The sequence below is a fragment of the Juglans microcarpa x Juglans regia genome, chromosome 8S (assembly GCF_004785595.1).
Source record: "Juglans microcarpa x Juglans regia isolate MS1-56 chromosome 8S, Jm3101_v1.0, whole genome shotgun sequence".
Taxonomy (NCBI): Eukaryota; Viridiplantae; Streptophyta; class Magnoliopsida; order Fagales; family Juglandaceae; genus Juglans; species Juglans microcarpa x Juglans regia.
Genome location: NC_054609.1, coordinates 17092531 through 17114200, shown reverse-complemented (window position 1 = coordinate 17114200; position 21670 = coordinate 17092531). Strand labels below are relative to the sequence as shown.

At 32.3% G+C, this 21670-nt stretch overlaps 1 protein-coding gene across 1 annotated transcript; it reads left to right on the top strand.

Moving 5' to 3' along the window:
• The first annotated feature begins 18323 nt into the window (after window positions 1-18323).
• On the top strand, window positions 18324-19454 carry LOC121244397 (zinc-finger homeodomain protein 11-like). The gene has a single exon (XM_041142462.1). The coding sequence runs from the start codon at window positions 18683-18685 to the stop codon at window positions 19259-19261; it is 579 nt and encodes a 192-aa protein (XP_040998396.1). The 5' UTR covers window positions 18324-18682; the 3' UTR covers window positions 19262-19454.
• Window positions 19455-21670: the final 2216 nt, after the last annotated feature.

The window sequence follows — 21670 nt, the reverse complement described above, 5'->3', positions numbered from 1 at the left end:
TCAAGAATATAACGATGACCATGAAACGTAAAGTTAAAAACTCGTATATATATATATATATATATATATATATATATATATATATATATATATATATATGCTCCTGTGAATAAAGATATAGAAAATAAACATCAATGTCTAGTGGACCAAGGAGAGATTTTCTTCACATAACTTGCATGTGAACAATTAATGCTAGATATATACAGTCTTAGAATATACAAACTTTACGTACTATTTTTTTAAAAAAATAAGATATTTCACCGTTAAAAAAATGAATTTTTTTTTTTCACATCGATCTCAAATTAGTTATCTATTTTTTTAATTTTTTTAAAAAGAATGTGTGACACTTGCCCATCCAAATGTCATTTTTCTTCTTTTTTTTTCAACAAGAGAAATGATGTTCAGAAATGATATTAATGCATGCAATGCGGCTTAGAACATCATTTGAGAGGATCAAACTTCCTTAAGGCACTGTATAATGATTCTGAAGTCACCATAAAAACGAGGCATAAAGATCGTACAACTTCAAACAGCTTAGAAATAGATCGAGACGTCGAATCCCAACCAAAATCTTTAACCATAGCATGCAGTCAAAGTTTTGACCTCTGAACAACGTACATGCATGAATTACAAAATGCACGGGGACAATAATCTACAATATTTATTAATGGAAGTGGACATGACCACTTTCTGAATCAGGAAAAGCATATATATATATATATATATATATATATATATATATATATAAGTCAGTAGAATAAGATACAAATTAATTATGATCAAACAAAAAGAAAAGCTAGAACTTAAATGATTACTTCGTCAAAAGAACAGTATACGTGCAATATTGCACGTGGCCATGATCATGTCATTAATATTTCAGACAATATGTTTTGTTTTTTGGGTGCTCTAGCTGTTAAAAGCATCATCTCTGCAATCAAGACCAGCTTTATTTGCCAATATTACCGGAAAAGATGATGACTCAAAGCTGCTTTGCCTAATAAATTCATCATCTTCTCCCCGGAATATTAGGCAAAATTGATCTTGATTGTAGAGACAATGATTTATCATGCTAGCTAGCTAGCTCTATAGGGAATAAAGACCGGATTCCTTTAATTGGGAGAGCTAGACAAAATTGTAGATTCGATCGGTTCTCGTTGCATGCTAAGAATGGCGCCTGGCTAGATTAATAAAATCAACCTTCTCATGTGCAGCTCGCTCTTCGTAAATGTCAGAGGTATTGAGTAGAATGTCAAGTGATCGCTATAACGGCTGGGCATGTATATATGTGCGCCAGAAGAACTCGGACTGGCCCATTAGATAAAATATCATGGGCGGGCAACACGCCCGTCACCACAGGTCAAGCCGTATGGAAAATAAAATAATTTACCTACTTGCTGGTTTTAGCCCGCTACTTGGAATATATGCCACAATCTCTATAAGAAAACTGTTTAATTGTGACCATATCAGATGTTCCAGTGAGCTGCTCATAAATTCTAGTGAGTTTCTTATGTTGTCAGCTCCTTTGTGTAGACAACATCTTATGTTTAATTTGCACGGCTATTATATATTGACATGTACAGGACATAATTATAATTTTTTAACGATTAATTAATTAACAAAAGTTGTAAAATTGAGGCGTAAAAAGGCAAGATCCTAATTATTGCCTAAAAATTAAATGCGTACCAAAAAAAAAAAAAATTCTAGACAAAATCAGAATAAGATTATCCAGTCTAAATTTAATTAGTCCCTAAATCTCAAATTTGACGTTGCATGTAGTGAGAAGTCAAAACGAAATATTTCTTTAAAGGGTAAGTTCGAAGCAACCCAAATTTACAATTTGAAGGAGAAATTAAACAGCTGACCTCAAAGTTGAAACGTGAATGACTAGGCATAGCATAGAAAGCACGACGTGTGCCAAGAAAAGCTTTTTAAATTAGAATCTTTTGTGTGATTCTAATATTAATTACCCATAACAAAAAAATTATGATCAAAATACTGACACGTGTGCAATATTGTCCTAAATCGAGAAATCTTCACTATTTTCTATCATATTTACGTTGATCTATCTTTCTTAAAGTAATCCATGCACTGCTATTAACGTGGAATATGACGACGGTTCTACTTCATCAGACCCAGATCCCCACATCAATTGTGGATGATGCCCGGCATTTACTTCGTATCTTCATAGGTTTTGAAATCGTAACTAGCCCCATGCACTTAGGGCAGAGATTTATTGTGTGGAACTTTACTTGATCATTTAACAATGCACTCTAAGGCAAATAGTAATTATAGCACTAAAATTAATTTGTGGCGATCGACTGTGGAGGCTAAGTATATATATACATGCAGCAGTCTGTGGGGAGGGGCACGTGAGGCGCTTTCTGTTATTGTGAACACCAATGTCTAGGCTAATTAGTTCTTTAATTTCATTTTTGGCTTCACGAGTTTGTTGAAGTTACGTGAGTGCATTTTGCGTACGCTGAAAGCTGGTTAAGAACATGTTTGCGTGCGTCATGTATCGTATGATGTTTCATTGTGGCTTTCGTTGTAAGAGTTTAATTAAAATTCTGTCCCACATACTCATATTCTAATGGGTTTAGACTAGTTCAAATATTATCACTTAATTAATAAGTTATAGTAGGACACAAGTACCTCTATTCTAGTCATAGTTGGACACAGATGTCTCTATATTTTATAATGACTAGAAGTCTATAAATAACACTAAAGGGTTAGTTCTTACCTACAACATAATTATGTCTTTAGCCATCGGAGACACTCGGAGGTAAAGTTGTTAAAGTGATCATTCTCTCATAGTGATATCAGATTCTTTATCAATTTGAAATGCAGGGAAATACGTTTTCTAACTATTATTATTTATTATTGTGTTTAAATATCTATTTCCAAAAGAGAATTTTGATGACACTACTAGTTGATCTATTAAATTAAAGTTTGAGTGAATAATTTGTGTGTCAAGTTCTACTCCCAAAAGAGGATTTTGATAACACTTCTTAAAGAAAAATTGGAATAAACATTTTCTATGTCAAGACCTACTCCCAAAGGAGATTGATCTTGATGATACTACTAGTTCATTCATCAAAATAAGGTTGGAGGGAACAATTTGTATGTCTGAGTTTACTTCAAAAAGAGAATTATGATTATACATCTGGTTCATCTATAGAATTTAAAATTGCAGATAACACTTTGTATGTTAGAGTTTACTCCCAAAAGAGAATTCTGATGATGCAACTAGTTTATCCACAGAACTTAAAATTGAAAGAAACATTTTGTGTGTTGCAATTCACCCCAAAAGAAGGGTCTCAATGACACTATTAGTTCATCCATAATGGTTTAAATTTCATCCATAATGATTTAAATTATGTCATTGTTTATGAGTGTCAAACTCAAGTATTAATGTGATCAAAATATTTTTCTTCTAATAAATATGTGAATATCATTACAAGATTTTCTGGACAGAATGACTCTGGTTCAAAAAAATATGAGCATGTCAGTTTTACACTAAGACCTCATTTGGGAATGACTCTAGTTCTAGATTATGGTTTACTCATTTTAAGTCTCACATCAATTATTGAGAATTTGGGTAAGGGTCAGAAAGCTATGATGTTTATGAAGATATGATTAATTACTAAATATTAGAACTGTAGGAATGAAAATTGTGAAATCTTCTTATTCTTTGTATAGAATGGTTTATTTTAGATGTACGATTGTTTTATGAAAGTGATGAAATATGAACGAATTGGTTAGATTGATACACATTTATTTTGTTAACTTGTATTGAAAAGCAATTGTATCTTTTGGGAAACAAAGGCAAAATGATGGTCATGAAAATGCAAGAATTGAGTCAATTGAATTTTGAAAGAAACAAAGACACATAAAGATTTAAGTGCCCTGAGCATAAGACATGATTTGAAAGGAAAGGTAAATTTTTTCTATATAAGTTCGAATCAAATCTTATAAATGTTTATACTTATTTTTGAGGTTAAACTTGAGTGCAAATATTCATGTTTCTTTTGCTTGCATGAGTTTCACATCAAACTCTATAAATTTTTATACTTATTTATTTAGTTTCTTTTTGGTGATTAAACTTGAATATAAATGTTCATGTTAATTTCAATTTGTTTCAAAATGTCATTTATGTTGGTTCTATTTTTTCTTCCAATAAAACTTTTTATTTGTCATGCCTTCATATTAATGTTTTTGTTAAAAGTTTTTCACTTATGAGGCATGTACTGGAACCAAAGGAAAAATTATTTATAAAATTTTTTACAATTTGTGGCATAGAAGTTTGAAGCATGATTAAAGAAAGATCTTATTTGTGGCATAAAATGTTGGAGAATATCTCCAAAGAAAACTTGTAAAGATTAGTAAACAAAGAATTTTCGATATTTAGATTTTCTAATCTCAAGATGTGTGTTGATTTGTATAAAATGAAAGCAAATTAAACATATCAAGAAAAGATGCCACAAGAAATAGAGAGTTTCTTGAAATAATGCATATAGACGCATGCAAACCTTTTTTTTTTTTCCCTTGATAACAACCAATATCTTCATTGAGATAAAAACAATTACAGATATTTATCAAACCATAAGGTTTGAGAAAGAAAATTTGAAATAGAATCCCACCACATTTCAAGATCATAAACTCTTCAAGCATTTCGAGCAAGCTCATGAGCTGCTTTATTACCCTATCTATACACATGTTTAAAAGTAACACTCTCAAAGCAACTACATAGTCTTTTAACTTCAGAAAACAGGTTACCAAGCATTGAATTCAACATATCATCTTTCTACAACTATTGGACCAACAACAAGCAATCGGATTCTACTTCAATTTGTGCAATTTCCATGGTGGAACTCAGATGCATGCCTCTGAAAACCACCAACAATTCTATGACTTCTAGTTCTACAACCTCTTATTCATGTTTAGAAGCTGCCATCACCACTTTCCCTGATGAGTCCCTTAGGATAACACCTATATTCACTTTTTGTAAGTGGGAAAACATTGCACCATCAGTATTTAACTTAAGTACTCCCTGAGGAGGGGGCTTCCAACTGAACTAGTTCTTCAGCTGCATCCTAGAATTGACAGCAATCGCTTTGAGACTATGCAAGAGACCCAAAGAATGATTAGTAACATGGTGCGGGCCCAATCTATAACGTTTTACTATAATGTTTGATAGATAAAAATATTTTATTGCTTTCATAGATAATTTTCATGGTATGGATGTATCTATCTGCTATATGAAAAGTCTCAAGTCATTGGTAATTCTTAAGGTACTTTTCATGGGGAGGAAGTGCAACAAGGTAGAAAGGTGAAAATCCTCGAATTGGATTGAAATAGTGTCATAAAAAATATTAAGAGTTGGGCTATAATCCTGACCTATTTCGTTAGGTTTTTGAAAAAATATAGTAAAACTCTTAAAAATAATAGTGTAAACCTTATATCGTGTTCTTAGTAATGTAGTCTTAATGACTTATTTTTTAGTTATGGATTGATTTAAGCCATATACATGTACATGTATGGATAGTCAAGTTAAAGTAATACTTTATAAGCCAAATGAAAGAAAGTTGAGTCTTATAATAGTTATTGGATACATTATCATTATTCATTAGTCGGGAGATTCAAAAAATTTAGGCTGTATTATTTTTATTTATAGTTTGAATTTTGAGGAAATTATAATATTAAATTCCTTAAGGTTGGCAAAATCAGTGAGAGCATAGAAACTAGAGATGTGATTGTCGTGAAGTGCATTTTTATACTTTGAAAATGCTTGTAATTTATTTTTCTGATAACATGGAACAACAAGTAAACCAGAGAAACACCGCTGAAGAATTGGCTATTGAGACATCAAAACAAGTAACCTCATGTAATCTTTTTTATTTACTATTTGGTTAGACTACATGGTGTATTTTCAAAATTCGAATTTGGCATAGAAACAAATAAGAATTTACATGGGCTTTCATAAGTTATAGAAAGAAATGATTTTGTAAAAGATAGATGCATAAAAAATTGATTGAAATCCATGAATAAATGTAAAGTTTGTAATTTCATCTAATTGTCTAAAGTTAGAAATAGTTGAATGTAAACGAGTCTTCGAGACAAAACTCTCACTTTAAAGACAATGTTAAACGATATAAAGTTAGACTTGTAATCAAAGATTTTACTAAAAAATGAGCATTGATTAGATAGAAAGATTTTCTAATAAACATAAAATGACTCATTCACGATCATTATAACATTAGTAACTCATCACGATTTAGAGTTACATCAAAGGGATATGAAAATAATTGTAAAGTGAAGGTTAGAAATATACAAGAAATGAATGAAAGTATTACTTATAAAAGGTAAAAGATTTTTAAAAAATAGTATCTGAAATTTGACTATACCAATACTGTTTTTGGATTTAAGAAAATTATTTATTATTAATGTATATACCCAAATGTCAATAGGAGTATATTTGTATGAGTACTTCTACAGTCACTGCTCGCCTCTCCAGCTCGTCCATCCCGTTCTACGTGGCATGCCACATGTAATTATATATATATTTTTTTTTAAAAAAGGGAAAGGAACATAAACGTAAATTGGACTTTTCAGTTTTCATTGCAATTTTCTCATTCCTGTGAGTTCCTAGCGACATCGGCCTCAGCATTGGGACTACTTTTCATTGCCTCTAGGATTTTTCATTGCTTTTTTCTCATTTTAGTGTGGGTTCTCCAGCAACATCGGCTTCCAGAGGCAACGGTCTTTGTGTGAGTTTCCTAGTCCAACATCAGCCTCCAAGCGCAGCAGTCTTCCAGCACGCAATTGCAGTCCGCAGCTCCATTTCCAGCATCCACAGTTACCACTAGCTCAAGGTTCCCTAGTTATTATTTATGTGGGTATTTCCATTAACATTCCATCATTTCCTTTCACATTAGGGTTTTGTGTATGTGATTATCTTATCAGATTTGACTGTATACTGGGTTCAATTTAATAATTTGTTGGTAATTTCCATATCTTTTTTTATAATGTTCTTTGTATTTGTTTTAGCCCCCCCAATTTGGGTCACTCGGTTCCTTATGACTGTGTGCAGATGCATGCAAAATAAAAAGTGGATTGAACTATTAAGAAAACACTTTTGGAATAGCTTGTATCAATTGTGTGGACCCTAGTTTTACAAAACCATGATTCATCATTCCACATATTCTACGTAAGCATGTACTCTCTCCCTCTTTCTCTCTCTTTTTTTGGGTAGGTAGGCATATGGTCTTCTTCATGCCATTAACTCTTTTATGAGCACAAAGAGGTAGTAGCAGTAAGGTGAAATATTGCATGCAAAAAAGATTTTAAATAGCATAATGAGTTTCTGGTAGTTAGAAGGACTAGCTTTTGATTATCTTGTTAAGATAAATTGACTTTGAGGTTTGTTTCTATTGTTCTTTGCAATCTTAGTTTACTTTTGTATATATGCTTGTTCATGTTTGGGAAATTACCAGCCTTGATTCCTTAATATCAAGATGAACCAACTCTTATTTTTTTTTTGCAAATTGTAATTCAATTTGTGGCAAATGTATTTATTCAAAATATATATGTGTGTGTGTGTGCGCGCGTGCATGTGTGTGTAATATGTAGAGATGCATGTAGGTCTGGTGCAAGTAAATATAAAGGTGTAGATGGTATTAATTATGGTGCATGGGAAATGATCAAAAGATATTTATAAATTTAACCTAAAACAAAGAGAAAAATTATGTCAATGAAAAATACTTTTGTAACATTGACAAAGTATGTCAGCTTCGCCTCAGGGTTGGAGGTGCTGAAGCTCTATGTAATTACCTCCGAGATATGTAGAGTAAAAATCTAGATTTTTACTGTCAAATAGACGTGGACCATGAGTTGCGGTTAAAAAATGAGTCTCTAGGAACTGTGTTCCAATGCCCAATATATCCACAATATACACCTGGCTTATAATTTTGGTATTGGACCGACTATGTCTCCACTGCAAGTAATCCAACTACACCTAGACAACTACATTAGGGGGTTGTTTTAACAGATTTATTTATCATTTTATGCCCACAGTATGCACCTGACCACACTACGACTTATTTTGGAATTGGCTCGATTGCTCCTCCCTCACAGGTAATCTAAACTACATTACAATATCTTAAAAGTGTTAGTTCTTTTAACCATATTTTTTGCCCTTACAATGCTTATAATTTTGTGTTTAATCTTACTACTATCTTAACTCTCTCGCACAGCCTTCTTGATTGCATCTAGCTGACCAAGATGATGATGTACTCATTCAATTATAAATGATGCAGTTTTGGTGGAGCTGGATATTTTTTTGTGGAAATTGTTAAAGTACTTTTTGTAATGACTATTATTTGAGATTTTCATTGTTGGTAGAGATGTCAATTTTTTGGTGGAGATGAATATATCTTGATTGAAGATGATCACTTTTTGTAATGACTATCACTTTTTCTGTAAATTATGATCACTTTTTGTAATGACAATCACTTTTTCTATAAATTATTAGTGATTTTGCGATAGTATTAATTCATATCATGTTGGACTGAAAAAATGCTTTGTCTTTTTTTTTTTTTCATGTAAAGGTATCTCCTCCCTCCAGATTTTCCATGCCTATAAAATATTTGTAGGTTTAAATTTTTCAATACTAAATTGAGAAATAGATGGTTGTTTTGGGTGAAGAGTAAAATTTTTCAATACTAAATTCAAAATCACATGCTGCATCTATTTGCAACAATACTAGTTAAAAATTGTAGTAGCACAAAGCACAATTCAACAAAACATAATGGAGAAAAATCTAAAGTATTGTTATGTGAATATGTATTTGTTGGAACTGATTACACTCTCCCTGAATACTACAAGGTCAATACCAAAAAATAATAAACTATAAGTGACAAAAATCATTATCAAATCTACAACTCTTAACACCATACATGCACATTGCCCCAATAAAATCTTTCATCATCTAGGCCCTTAGTATCACCAAACAAAGGAGGGGTGTTTGGTAATGACTGAGACACCGATTCATTTCTATTTCCACAACCTTTTGCTCTTCAAGGCTCTCAAGCTCTATTTATGAACTCAATGGTGGTGGATTCATACTCAATGCATCGTTAAATTTGAATCCTCCTTTACCCTTTATGGGAGTACTGTATTTCTCAAATTTGTCATTCATGCCGAACTCATTTTCAACAGAATTATTCAAATTCAATGGAACTTGAATAACAAGTTTTACAAACAGGGCACTCTGATTTAAGCTGTGTTGAGCTGGGTATGCAGGAACTACATGGAATTCAATTAAGAAATGCAAACCTAGAACACAAATTAAATTAAGTCCAATTTGTGAAAAAAATAAACACAGATCAAAAGTCATTTCTTTCATTTGAAAACCAAACACACACAAAAAGCAATAAAAAAAATAAAGAAGCACATCCCAGAGAGGCCATTTGAGCTCAAGACCCAATTCTTGAATAATAATAACGCAAGAAATAAATCCAGTAGAAATACATTCAGAAATCACACAACCCCAAAAATATGTGGAGGAAAGAATGACGAGAAGCCTTCTACGATGTCAAGGAAAGACGATTTTGAAGAAGGAACTAGGATGGCTTGCCTTTTGGACGAAGTGGAAGAATGCATGTAGCCAAGATTTTGAAGAAGGATCTGGGATGTGGACGATGTGGAAGGGTTGGTTAGGATTTGGGATTTTGAAACAATCAATTTTTTTTAATAGTTAATATTCATACCACGTGGGCATTCCACGTCAAGCAAGAGGGGCCAGCGGCGAGAGTAGCATTTCTCTATTTGTATTTATGGTCATGCATGTATAGGACATTTTGGCATGTATATGACATTTTGGCAGGTATAGGTCATAGTTTGTAGTATGACATTAAAGTTAGGTCTCTAAAAAAAATTGAAAATGAAATTTATAAATGTGACATCATTCGTAATTGGGATTGAATTTTAATACCAATACGAACACTGTTAGGATTGTCTCAATATATATTGCATAGAGTTTTGAAAGACTTTGCATGTAGAATTTTTGGAAAATAGATACTTTAAAATTAAAATATGACATACTGAGTATTTTACAGTATTCTCGAATTGATTAGGTTGTTAAAGAAATTATATATATGATAGTTATAAGGAATTTGATGGTTGCTCAAACTTGTATATAGCTAAACATCAGTTTTATAGTTAACATCCTTGGTTGTTGTCAAAGTAACCCAATGATATTTGACCTAAAAGTTGTGAAAAGAATGTAAAGTTATTTGCAAGAAATGAAAAACTATATTGTTACCTTTAAACTGATACTCATAAAGTAACTAAATATTCAGACTCTATTTTATGGAATTGCTCTAATGATAGAAATTAAAGTATTGGTTATGTATTTTGCTATCTAGTATAGTTATTTTATGGAAAAGTATGAGATAAATCTCTTACTGCTTCACGTACAATAGAGGTTGAGTTTATGGTATGCTTTGAGGCCACAATTTATGGTATATGACTACAGAAATTTATTTTAGGACTTGAAATTATCGACTAATTTATAGCCAAGCCGCTAATAATGTATGGCAAGAATTCCTTAGAGTATTTTTCTCTAAATGATAAGTATTTTAAAAAAATATAAATGCATAAGTGTTGAGGAAAAAGTACACAATCAAATATGTCCATATCAATATTGCATTAATGATTATATTTTAAAGAACTTGTTGAAAAGATGGCCAGTCTTATGTCTTTATCCATGATGTAAACATGTTAAAGAGATCATTGATATACTTAGTATTATGTTACTGGACATTGAAAGATATCTATTATATTTGTTTATGTTTTCTTGTCTGTCCACTTTATATGTACATTGAATGGTATGGATGAAAGATGACAAGATAATTTCTAAAATAGACATGAATTGGAACCCCAAGACACTACAGTATTAGCCTTAATTGTCCCAATTAAAGATTGTATTAAATTAAGTTACTAGTGTTGTGGTATATAGAAGGAAATTTGTTGGTTATATAACAGAGGATCGTCATGACTCGCATTGATAGCTAATTTGACATTGATATTACGAAATTCATGTAATGTATTTTGAGCTAGGAAAGTTTTCTAGAAATGAACGTGCACAGTATAGTTAATTTCCTGTAATAAACCCTTGAAAGGAAAAAAAAACTTTTGATGTGCATATGGGCCAAGTGAGAGAATGTAAGAGTTTTATTAAAACTCTATATCCCACACACTCATCTTAAAGGATTTAGATTAGTTCAAATATTATCACTAATTAATGAGTCATAATGGGACACGAATATTTTTAGACTTTATGATAACAAGAGTCTTTAAATAGAACTGAGGAATTAAGGGTTCTCACCCACAATATAATTGTGTCTCCAGCTATCGGAAACACTCGGAGGTGAAGTTGTTAAGGTGATACTTCTTTTATAATCACGTCAAATTCTTTATCAAATTGAGATAGATGGATATATGTTTTTTAATTATTATTATTTAATATCTTGAATCATAAAAAAAATCGAAGATTTCATGTTAAAAGTACATTGCCAACATTAACAAACGACTGGCCTGTCTTACTGCCGGTACAGCAACCGTAGATCTCTTTGCAGGGAAAGCTAGCTCTTCCCCTGCAATATTGCCCGGTTTTTTGACGCCAAACCTAACACATTTTCCGAACACTATATCATCATGTGTTGGTTTATAGATTCCATCTTCATTAAATAGAGCCTAAATCGCTAGAAAAAGATATATGAATAAGTCTATTGGGCAGTAAAGATGTCATCATGCATGCACCTGACAGATCATAGGTGAGTACACAATTTATTTATGACAGCAACTCTCTCTCTGAGCTTTCGGCTGAGGTCCTAAAATGCCCAAATCCAATGAACACTTGCATAAAGAATCTAATTACAGTAATAAATAAGATTATATCAATCTAATTAACATATATATTGCGGCTGTGAAGGTCAGCTTACCAAAACGGTTCAGTGTTCATCCTACAAAATGCCAGTTTGGTGTTTGATTCTGTAACAAAGTCCACAGACAACCGTGGATTTTCCAGCCAAGCTATGTCCCTGTTCTGTCCGATGATCAGCAAAGGACAGCTTTCTTTCTCCTTCAACGGTATATATCTTCTGAACCAGTCAGTACAAAACACGATCACATAAAAATAAAATCAGGGCTGCTTGCGCCGCATGCCTCTCCCTGGTTTCCTGGCTGGCCTGCAGCAACGTACAGTCACACAGATATAGTTTTGAGAAAAAACATAAAACAAAACAATGGCACGTAGTGCTTGATCAACTAGTTGTCTAAATCTTATGCTGAGATTCAGTAATCTTTCTTAATCTATGATCTGGTTGTGGAAGTACTTAGTTCAGTTAAATATTGAGCAGCTTGTTCCATGTGGGAATTGTCTAAAACGAGGTAGGTTCGGTGCATGAAACACATCTATGATGTGCTTAAAACACGTGTACACATGCAATTAAGAGCATGGGTCTGTAATAACAACAAACAATTAAGATAAAAACGAGGCAATATATATATATTTATTTATTTATTTATAAAGATTCTAGACTTAAATTGACTGAATGTGAAATGCTTTCCGTCAGCTAGCTTCACTACAAAAAATTAGACTTTTTTTAACACTAAAAGTCGTGAAAAATGCATATAATAATCATTGCATTTGATCATTTTCGACAATTTATAAATTGCTTCAGGTTCAACGAAATCCTAAAGGTGTTTTTGATCAATTTCAGCAATTTTGGAGCTAATTAACTACCATCACAGCCTGCATGTTTAGTTTGTGACGAGTTATTTATAATAAAAAGTACTATTTATGATGAGAATTGACTCATTTTTATAAAAAAATGCTAGTTTTCATATCAAATAACTGGTTACAAATAAACATTTTTCTTATAATACTCTTATAATTTTCTTGCAATTAGTTTACGGTAGCAAGACTTTTTGTTCATCTATCATATATATGCAATTAATTAAATGCCCTTAATATATGATTAAGATCGATCGACCATAAAATATGCAAATGAAGTACTCTATCCCTTATAATATATAATCGAACGACCACTTTGGTGTAGTCCTCAAAGCATGATGAGGTTGCAATATTAATCTGTAAAATAAATAAATAAATAATTAAAAAAAAAAAAAAAAAACACCTCAGATTCGAGTTGGGTGCATGAACTCCGTTATAGCTGGACGTAATTTTTTACCGAGTAATGGGTGAGTGGTGACCGGCCATAACAATTAATATTAAGGAGGCACGCAGAATATTAAGGGTCTTGTTGATGATCATGCGACTTTCGAGTATGTCTGTGGCATGCTCTAATAACCTACACTAACCAAAAAGATAAAATTTGGAGAGATGCCTTCAATACTACTTAAGTTAGCAAGAAGTTATATTTTTACTATGACTAATGAATCTATGAATGTACGCACCTTGTAGGCTATTTATAAGGGTGGATGGAGGTAGTCCATGCATTATGATGAAACCTCTCCTTGAGCAGGACTCTTAGTGCCCAATTTGATATGTTATCTTTTAAAGTACAATTCAACTGTTGATGGTGCCTAGCCATCTGGTGCAGACATCATGCTTAGGCTTCGTTTGCTTCTTAAACCTATCTCAACTCATCATTACAATTTTTTTAAATTCTAATACAAAATATAATAAATAATTCAACTTTTTCAAATTCTAAAATAATAATAATATTAAAAAATAATATTTTAACAATATTTTATCATATCAACTTAAATCAACTCAACTCAACTCAGTTCAACATCCAAACGTACCCTTAGTCTTATGTTTAGAGATCCGTATACCATTGAGATACGATTAGTTAGGATTCCATGTTGGAAACGCCGTTTTAGGGTTTATCTTTATAGACCAATCCCGATATTAGAAGGATATGGTGGTTGACTTTATCAATGAACCCATATGGTGCATTTGGTGTAGTTTAGCCCTTTAATAGCTCTCTGTCACGTGACCATAGCCTTTAGTAGTCTTAGCTCTTTCCTTGCCTACTAAACATATTTATCGGAGTGAGACACACGCGTAATATCCATATATATATATATATATTGAATTATATGACCTTATTTTTAGTTCCATTTTTACAAATAACTAATTTATGGTGTGTTTGAATTAAATTAATTAGTCATCTCCTTCATGAAAAATACTACTTCTTTTCACCAAGTCGTAATAATTGTAAAGGAAGGATTTAAGGCTTTATTAACTTTTTTCCCCTTTATTACGTACCCCAGATTTAAAAGTTAACAGTATTTTATGCAATTTTGGGTACTATGTAATCCTCTCCACGGGAAAGTCAATGAATTCAATGGTTAAATTAAAACCTTTTCCCTTGAAAGGAATTAAAGAAGAAGGATCGTGCAATTCGATCTGTAAGCTAGCGGCCATTAATTACTTACTATTCGAGAATATTTATGATTTAATTTCTTCAATATATATATATATATATATATATATATATATATGATACTTCTTTGAGAATAAGATGATCATTTGAGCAACACGTAATTCATTACAAGAAAAATAGTTTTTTTCCGACCAAATTATCAATTTTGACAATCACCCCTTGAAATACTAAAAAACTAACAATGTACACCCTCTATCAAGAATTTTAGATAAATACCCTTGATAAAAAAAAAAAATGAAAATATAAGAAAATCGTTTAAAAAAAAAGTGTACGTATAACATAAAAGATGATAAATTAAAATAATAATACTAAAAATTTAAAAAAACATGAATACTTTTAAAAGATTAATTTAAAAAAAATGACAAAAGTCCTCTCAAATTGAAGAATCATGCATAGACCACGCGACTGCTATATTCCATATGATCAGCTGTGTATTTCAGTTGACTACTGTTGATCATGATGGTTTCCGAAAGTACTGATCTAGCAAAATGGAGATGAGAGTTAAAAAAGAAATCCCTCAAGAACGCTAGCTCTGTTTGATGGGCAACACGTGACTTTCACGCATCGATAGATGAGACCACAAAACTGGTAAGACTGGCAGAAAAAAATGGTAAGAAGTTGGGATACATACATGACATGAAGATATTTGGTGTTGCATATAGAAAAACACTACTCTGCGGTTTCAAATCTACCGTTCGGTTTGACCACTCGATGATTTTTTTTATTTAATAATAAAGAAATTAATTTTAAATATATTAATGTATTTTTTTAAATATTTAAATACATTAAAAAAAATGAATAGAAAAAAAAATAAAAAAAAAAAAAGTTACTTTTGCAACTAATTATAATACCAAGCGGTGCAATTTAGACGGTAGAATATCACCGCTCTATATTATATAGATCTAAAAGAACAAACGAAAAAGAAAATCACCATGAAGGGAAGAAGGCCGAGAAATTGGTAGGGGTCCGGGGACGGGGAGAAGGAGAACATCAAACATTGGGTGAAAAAAAGTCACAAAAATGAGGAACAATGAAGGGAGGTGGAGTTCTCTCCTGCCTCTCGGGTGGGGGGTGGGGGCCATGCGTTGGAGACTCATGTAAAGCAAATTTGTCTATTTGCTTAAGTTAGGAGCATCTCAGTAACCCCACCACACAACCCTCACGAGGGAGGAGCTGGGAGGGAGGCAGGCAGGCAGGCAGAGTTGCAGCCTTAACTCAGCTCGCGTCACTGTTCTACTTTTGCAGAGTCTTTCAACTGTACACAAAATGTCATGTTTTGCAATGACAAGACACTGAGAGAGTGGTGGAAAAAAAGGAAACAAAGCAATGCTTGCTTCAAAAAGACAACAGTAACATTATTATTCCGACACATCAAAAGCTGAATGCCACATCAAAAATTTCAAAAAGAAACTAAAGCTCTTTGCAATTGCCCCCCTCCTCCCCAGTAGTATTTCCCAGGCCCACTCATGATCAGTAGTTTCACACGCTCGCTCTCTTCCACTCCATCATCCATCATGCTCAAACCCATCCCTATCCAGCTCACACCTTTTGTCACCATAAATTATCTTGTCCTTTACATAGTCAGCATATAATATAATTGATCACAGCTCCCTCCTATCTCCATATTGATTATACCCACTTAAAAGAAATATAATTGGAGTTCTTTGAAATCATAATAAAGAGTAAGAACCTTATATGAGATTGCTTTCGCTATCTTTTTCGTGTTAAATCTGGATTATATATGTATTATATGTATACTTTGAATCTTCGAAAACTCGGGTTTAATCTCTTACCCAGATGATGCAGGTATATAGTTCAACAAGGAGATTCATTTGTATTTGGACCAAAAACGTGGAAAGCATACTCATTTATTACTGTATAATCCATGAATATAATTCAGGATTCCAAGAATTAATAAGATTCTTGATTTCTGTTCTTCATCACAAGCTAGCTAGCTAGCTAGCAACCTTCGTGCAAACGGCACTAGCTAGGTTACATTACATGCAACAAATACAAAAGTGATTTGTATATATGCAACATAGCAGCAGCAGCAGTACTGTACGTATGAATTGCAGTAGTACATGTGATTTAGCAGAGAATACGTCTTCTGAGGCAAATGCAAAAGTACAAAAAAAGGAGGACTGGGCCGCATGTGTTTAAATAATGAAATTCCCGACGACTTTATTTTTTTGTTTTTCAGAATTCCCGACGTGAGTTTTAAGCAAAACCACCCCCCCGGGTTCTCGGGCCCACTGAAATAGCTTGAGCTGATGATTTCATTGGACATTGGAAACCAGTGTTTGCTTTCGATTACGGACTATGGATTCTGTAATGAGAGAAACATTGCTGATGTGTTTTATCTTGAATTTTATTATTTTTCTGTCGTTGCATGCATGTATATAGGGTTCATGAACCAAAGAGACAATCCAACTATATATATTCCCTTTGTAGAAAGCTCATCTAATTCTCGATCCTTGAATGTTGATAAATACAGGCCATGTGAGGGGATGCTAGCTAGCTAGCTAGGATTAGCCACATACTACTTTGACTACTGCATGCCTGATCTGCCGCCATAAGAAAGATGAGATCCATTCATGATTTGTTTATTCTTTATGTCAAACAATCATAGCTATAAGGAAATTAGTAGATTTTAAAAGTCTAAATGTATCGAGGATTTCCACGCTAGCTATAGGAGATGAAAAGTTGATTTCAAAAGTCTATGTGATCAAATAATGGAATGGTATTTAAATACATATGTGATGATGAGAATATATTACCTATCTTCTAGGGAAGATCATATCAACACGTTCGCTTCTAAAACTTCCTGCTATATGTTTGAGAAAAAAAAAAGTATATGTATATTGTATGGCTAATGAATAATGCTATTTAAATAATAATAAGGCTTCTTTGGTTACAATTTAACATTATTTAGCACTCTCATTAGATTATGCAAATGCAAATTCAATAGGATGTTTGGCTAATAGAGTCTCAAAATGTGTTGCATTGGATTATGCAAATGTAAAAGGAGATGACTTTTTGCTACAGTAAGTTAGTATTGTGTGTCAAATTTGATAGTTATTGTAAAATTACCAAAAGGAATAAAAAATATTTTCTTCCTTATATACTTCCTACCATGATTTGATTGCAGCTGTTTTTTTTTTTTAATTTTTAAAAAAGTAAATTAATATTATTTTATTATTATATAAAGAATATAGGGATAATCTAATGTAGGGATCGATTGGATGTGAATGGAATAGATGAAGACAAATTCATGTCATATTAGCTAAAACTTGAATTTGAATTTAGTTATTACAATGAGAGTGCTCTCATGATCACTAATTATAACATATTCAAGTTGTTATATATACACATAAATTATAAAAATGCATGGGTTTTGGCTTGGGTCTGATTTCTGTTAGAATTTGATTCGTTTGCCGATATCAAGTGATGTACAAGTGTCACATAATAGAACTCAAAAGATAACATATTGTACGTCTAATGAGTCCAATTTCAACATGAATTAGACCGAGTAGCCCAAATCTACACTAGAAAAAAAAAAAAAAAAAACGTTTGTGACATATTATTTGTGATGAGAATAACTATTTGTAAAAAAAACATACTCATTTTAATAAAAAATGAGTCATTTTTGTAAGAAATAACTAGCCACAAATAAGTAATTTTTTTGTAGCACTAGTTCAATAAAAGATTTGTAAAACTATCCAAATGAGAAATAAAAGAATATGGCGCGGGATTAATTAGATCCTCCTTCGATCCCACATTGAGTTAATTAATTACCAATTGATAATATTTATACAATTTAATTAAGAATGAAGTGCATGGTCCTATAGCTTGTCAAGAGTCTACCTTCACATGACTAGAAAAAACTGCCCTAGATGCAATAATATTTTTCCGTTCTGTGTAAAGTGTAAAAAGACTTTGGCATGATGTAAAACTTACTCCAACTTGGCTTAGTGAGAAGAACCAACCATGATGTTACACAGCACAAATGTAGAAAAGAAAAACAAAAAAAAAAATAAAAGAGTAAAGAAGCGACAAGCGTGGGCATGGTTTCATACATCCTAGCCACAAAGGAGCATCATTGTAATTTCAAGCCCTCCTGTACACCCATTATATAGCATCAAAACAAGAGAAGAGAATACAGAGAGAGAGAGAGAGAGAGAGAGAGGGAGAGACGCTGAGAGAGTGAGATGGAGATGGAGATGGAGATGGAGACAGAGAACTCAAACGATGTATACAGAGAGTGTCTGAGAAACCATGCAGCCAGCCTCGGTAGCTATGCCACAGACGGCTGTGGAGAGTTCACCCTCGACGACTCCTCTCCAGGCTGCCTACAATGCGCAGCATGCGGCTGTCACCGCAACTTCCACCGGAAGGTCACGTACGTACCCACCCATGTGAGAGGAGGAGGAGCGAGCTATAGCAGCCGCGGTGGCCGAGAAGTCCCAGAAACCACGGCCGAGCTCATGGATTACACCGGCGGCGGACGGCAGGCGGTGATGGTGGAGTCGGGTGAAGCTGCAGAGAGAAACTTCAGCAAGAAGAGGTTCAGGACCAAGTTTACACAGGATCAGAAGGAGAAGATGCTGGCTTTTGCAGAGAAGTTGGAGTGGAAACTGCAGAGAAAGGATCTGGACGATGAGATTGAGAGGTTCTGCAGAGGAGTTGGGGTGAGCAGGCAGGTCTTCAAAGTGTGGATGCATAACCACAAAAATGCTTCCTCCTCGTCTTCCGCATCTACAGGCAATGCCTCATCCCTTACCCAGTAGGACTAGTGCTTCTCCGGGGACAGACTACTAGTGGGAAAGAAGTTTAAGTGAATAATTTTATTTTTATTTTATTCTATTTGATTTTAGGGGAATATATATACTTTCACCCTTAAATATTACCTTTTTTTTTTTTTTTTGTTAATTTGCACTCTCAAATTATTAAAATAGCAATTTAATTTTCACATTCGGTTTAGATCTGACCGTTAAAATTGATAAAAAAAAAAAAAAAAAAGAATATCTATTATTATCTTCTTGGTATCATCGCGATGATCATGAGATGATAAGATGAGAAATTATCAAAACGATAATATTTTATGAAGTAGATTGCCATAATCAGTTTTAATAGTGAAAAAGTTTGTGTCAATTTGAATGTAAGATATTGTTTTGTTTAGTTTTTAATGTATTCTTAATCCATCATTTTTTTTCTTAATAATAATTTAATATGTTTGGTTAATGTAACTTTTCCTCATCTTCTAAGATCGATGCAGCTATGTGTTAGTTCTTTTCATTCTTTTCCACAAATTTAAACAGTACGTTTCCAAGCCCAAAAATATATATAAGTCTTGTATATATATATATATATATATATATATATATATATATAATAGACGAGTCAATATGACATGAAGGAAATTAGAAGATGGAGTATTTTTGGTAGGGCTAATTAAACACTTGTGTCCATTAGGGTTTTCAAAATTTTACCAAAATGCCACTTCAAAAAAAAATATTAGGATTTTTCTTTTTTAATTTGGAGATTTCAATCTGATTTGAATTTTAAATTTCTCGTAACCGTCTTTCCATGTGTGTGTATAATATATATATATATATATATATATATATATATATATATAAATACACACACACACTTAAAATGTACTCTACTTGTGGAATGCTATTTTTCAACTAGTCATGATGAGGTCAAATTTATCCTTGACGGAGTTGAAAACATCTGACTTTGTTTGTTCAATAATTTGTAATATTTGAAAGACTGAGTGAAATGGGCAAAATACCATTTTGGACATATATATATATATGTATGTATGTATGTATGTATATCATTACTATACCAGCTAGCAGCATTAACTTATTGAAAGCATCCAAGACAATATGCATTGTACAAAGCGATCGAAAAGGCATTGTCATGGCTTACTATAAGAGTAGTCGTGTGTTTTAAAGAAGAGTAATGATATATATAGTCGTATAGTATTACGCAAATGATGTACAATCGTTTTAAAAAATAGTGAAATCTACTATTAAAAAAAATAGTTTTTTTTTTTCGTGGATCTCGTATTTATTCATTTTTTTCAAAGAGATCGCACTCCTTTCGAAACATGAACTAGATATCTACTCTAATACTACATTTTGGGTAATACTATATGCTAATTTTGTCTCTAAAGAAAACTTTGGAAACTTTTAGTTTTGAAAAGTTGTTTTAAGTTTAATAAACATATAATATTTGAAGTGCTTTTACAGTTGTTATGCTTGTTTGGTAAAATTAAAAAAAAAAATGCTTCAATATACTTTATATATTAAAGTGAAAATCATACACCATATATATATATATATATATATATATATATATATATATATATATATATATATAAGTTCTCCTATTACCCTTTTTAAAAAAAGTATCAAAATGTATTTATCAAAAAGTACCTTTTTGTATAATTTACCTACTTTTAAGTTTTAAGTCTAGTAGTGCTTCTTGCCCTCTTAAATCTATAAAACACAATACCAAACAGGCACAATCACACAACCCTTGATATTCAACTATAGTCACCAAAGCCTCTACTTGGCACAAAATCAAAGAAGAAAAAAGGAAGCAAATTTGCATTTGTGGTTTAAATGGTTCTAAATATGATAATTGACATTTATTAATGTAAAATGATTATAGCTATTTTTTCAAAGGAGATTATAACCTCTGTCTAAAGGGGAGAAAGAGAGTCGAGTTACATCTTTAAAGGGGAGGATAATCGACAGCTAATTGACATAGAAGAAATCGTTTAAGCCACAGACATGAACAATACATAAACAGTATTTAAATGTTGCCTTTTGTGTTGCTTTTCCATGCAAGTTCTCTGTGTTTATATGATCACGATTTTAAATTGAATAATACTTGTATGAACAAGCAATAACCAAATTAGATATGTATAAAGCTCGATCAATGAACGTCGAAGGAATAAGATGAATATATATATATACACATATATACATATGCAGTAAGTCAGGGGTTTTGAAAAATATAGTTAACATAATTTTAGATGAGTAATGTTAGATACAAGCTCCAAATAGACAAGTCTCATACAAGCCTTTTATAAAACAATGGATCCCACTAATAAATAATAGTTTTTTTTTTACACTTTTTTAAAGTGGGGTCTACTTTTTTACAAAGGCTTGTATGAGACT

Bases quoted from the DNA above. Each gene is read 5' to 3' on its own strand.
- LOC121244397 (XM_041142462.1), top strand. From the start codon at position 18,683: ATGGAGATGGAGATGGAGATGGAGACAGAGAACTCAAACGATGTATAC.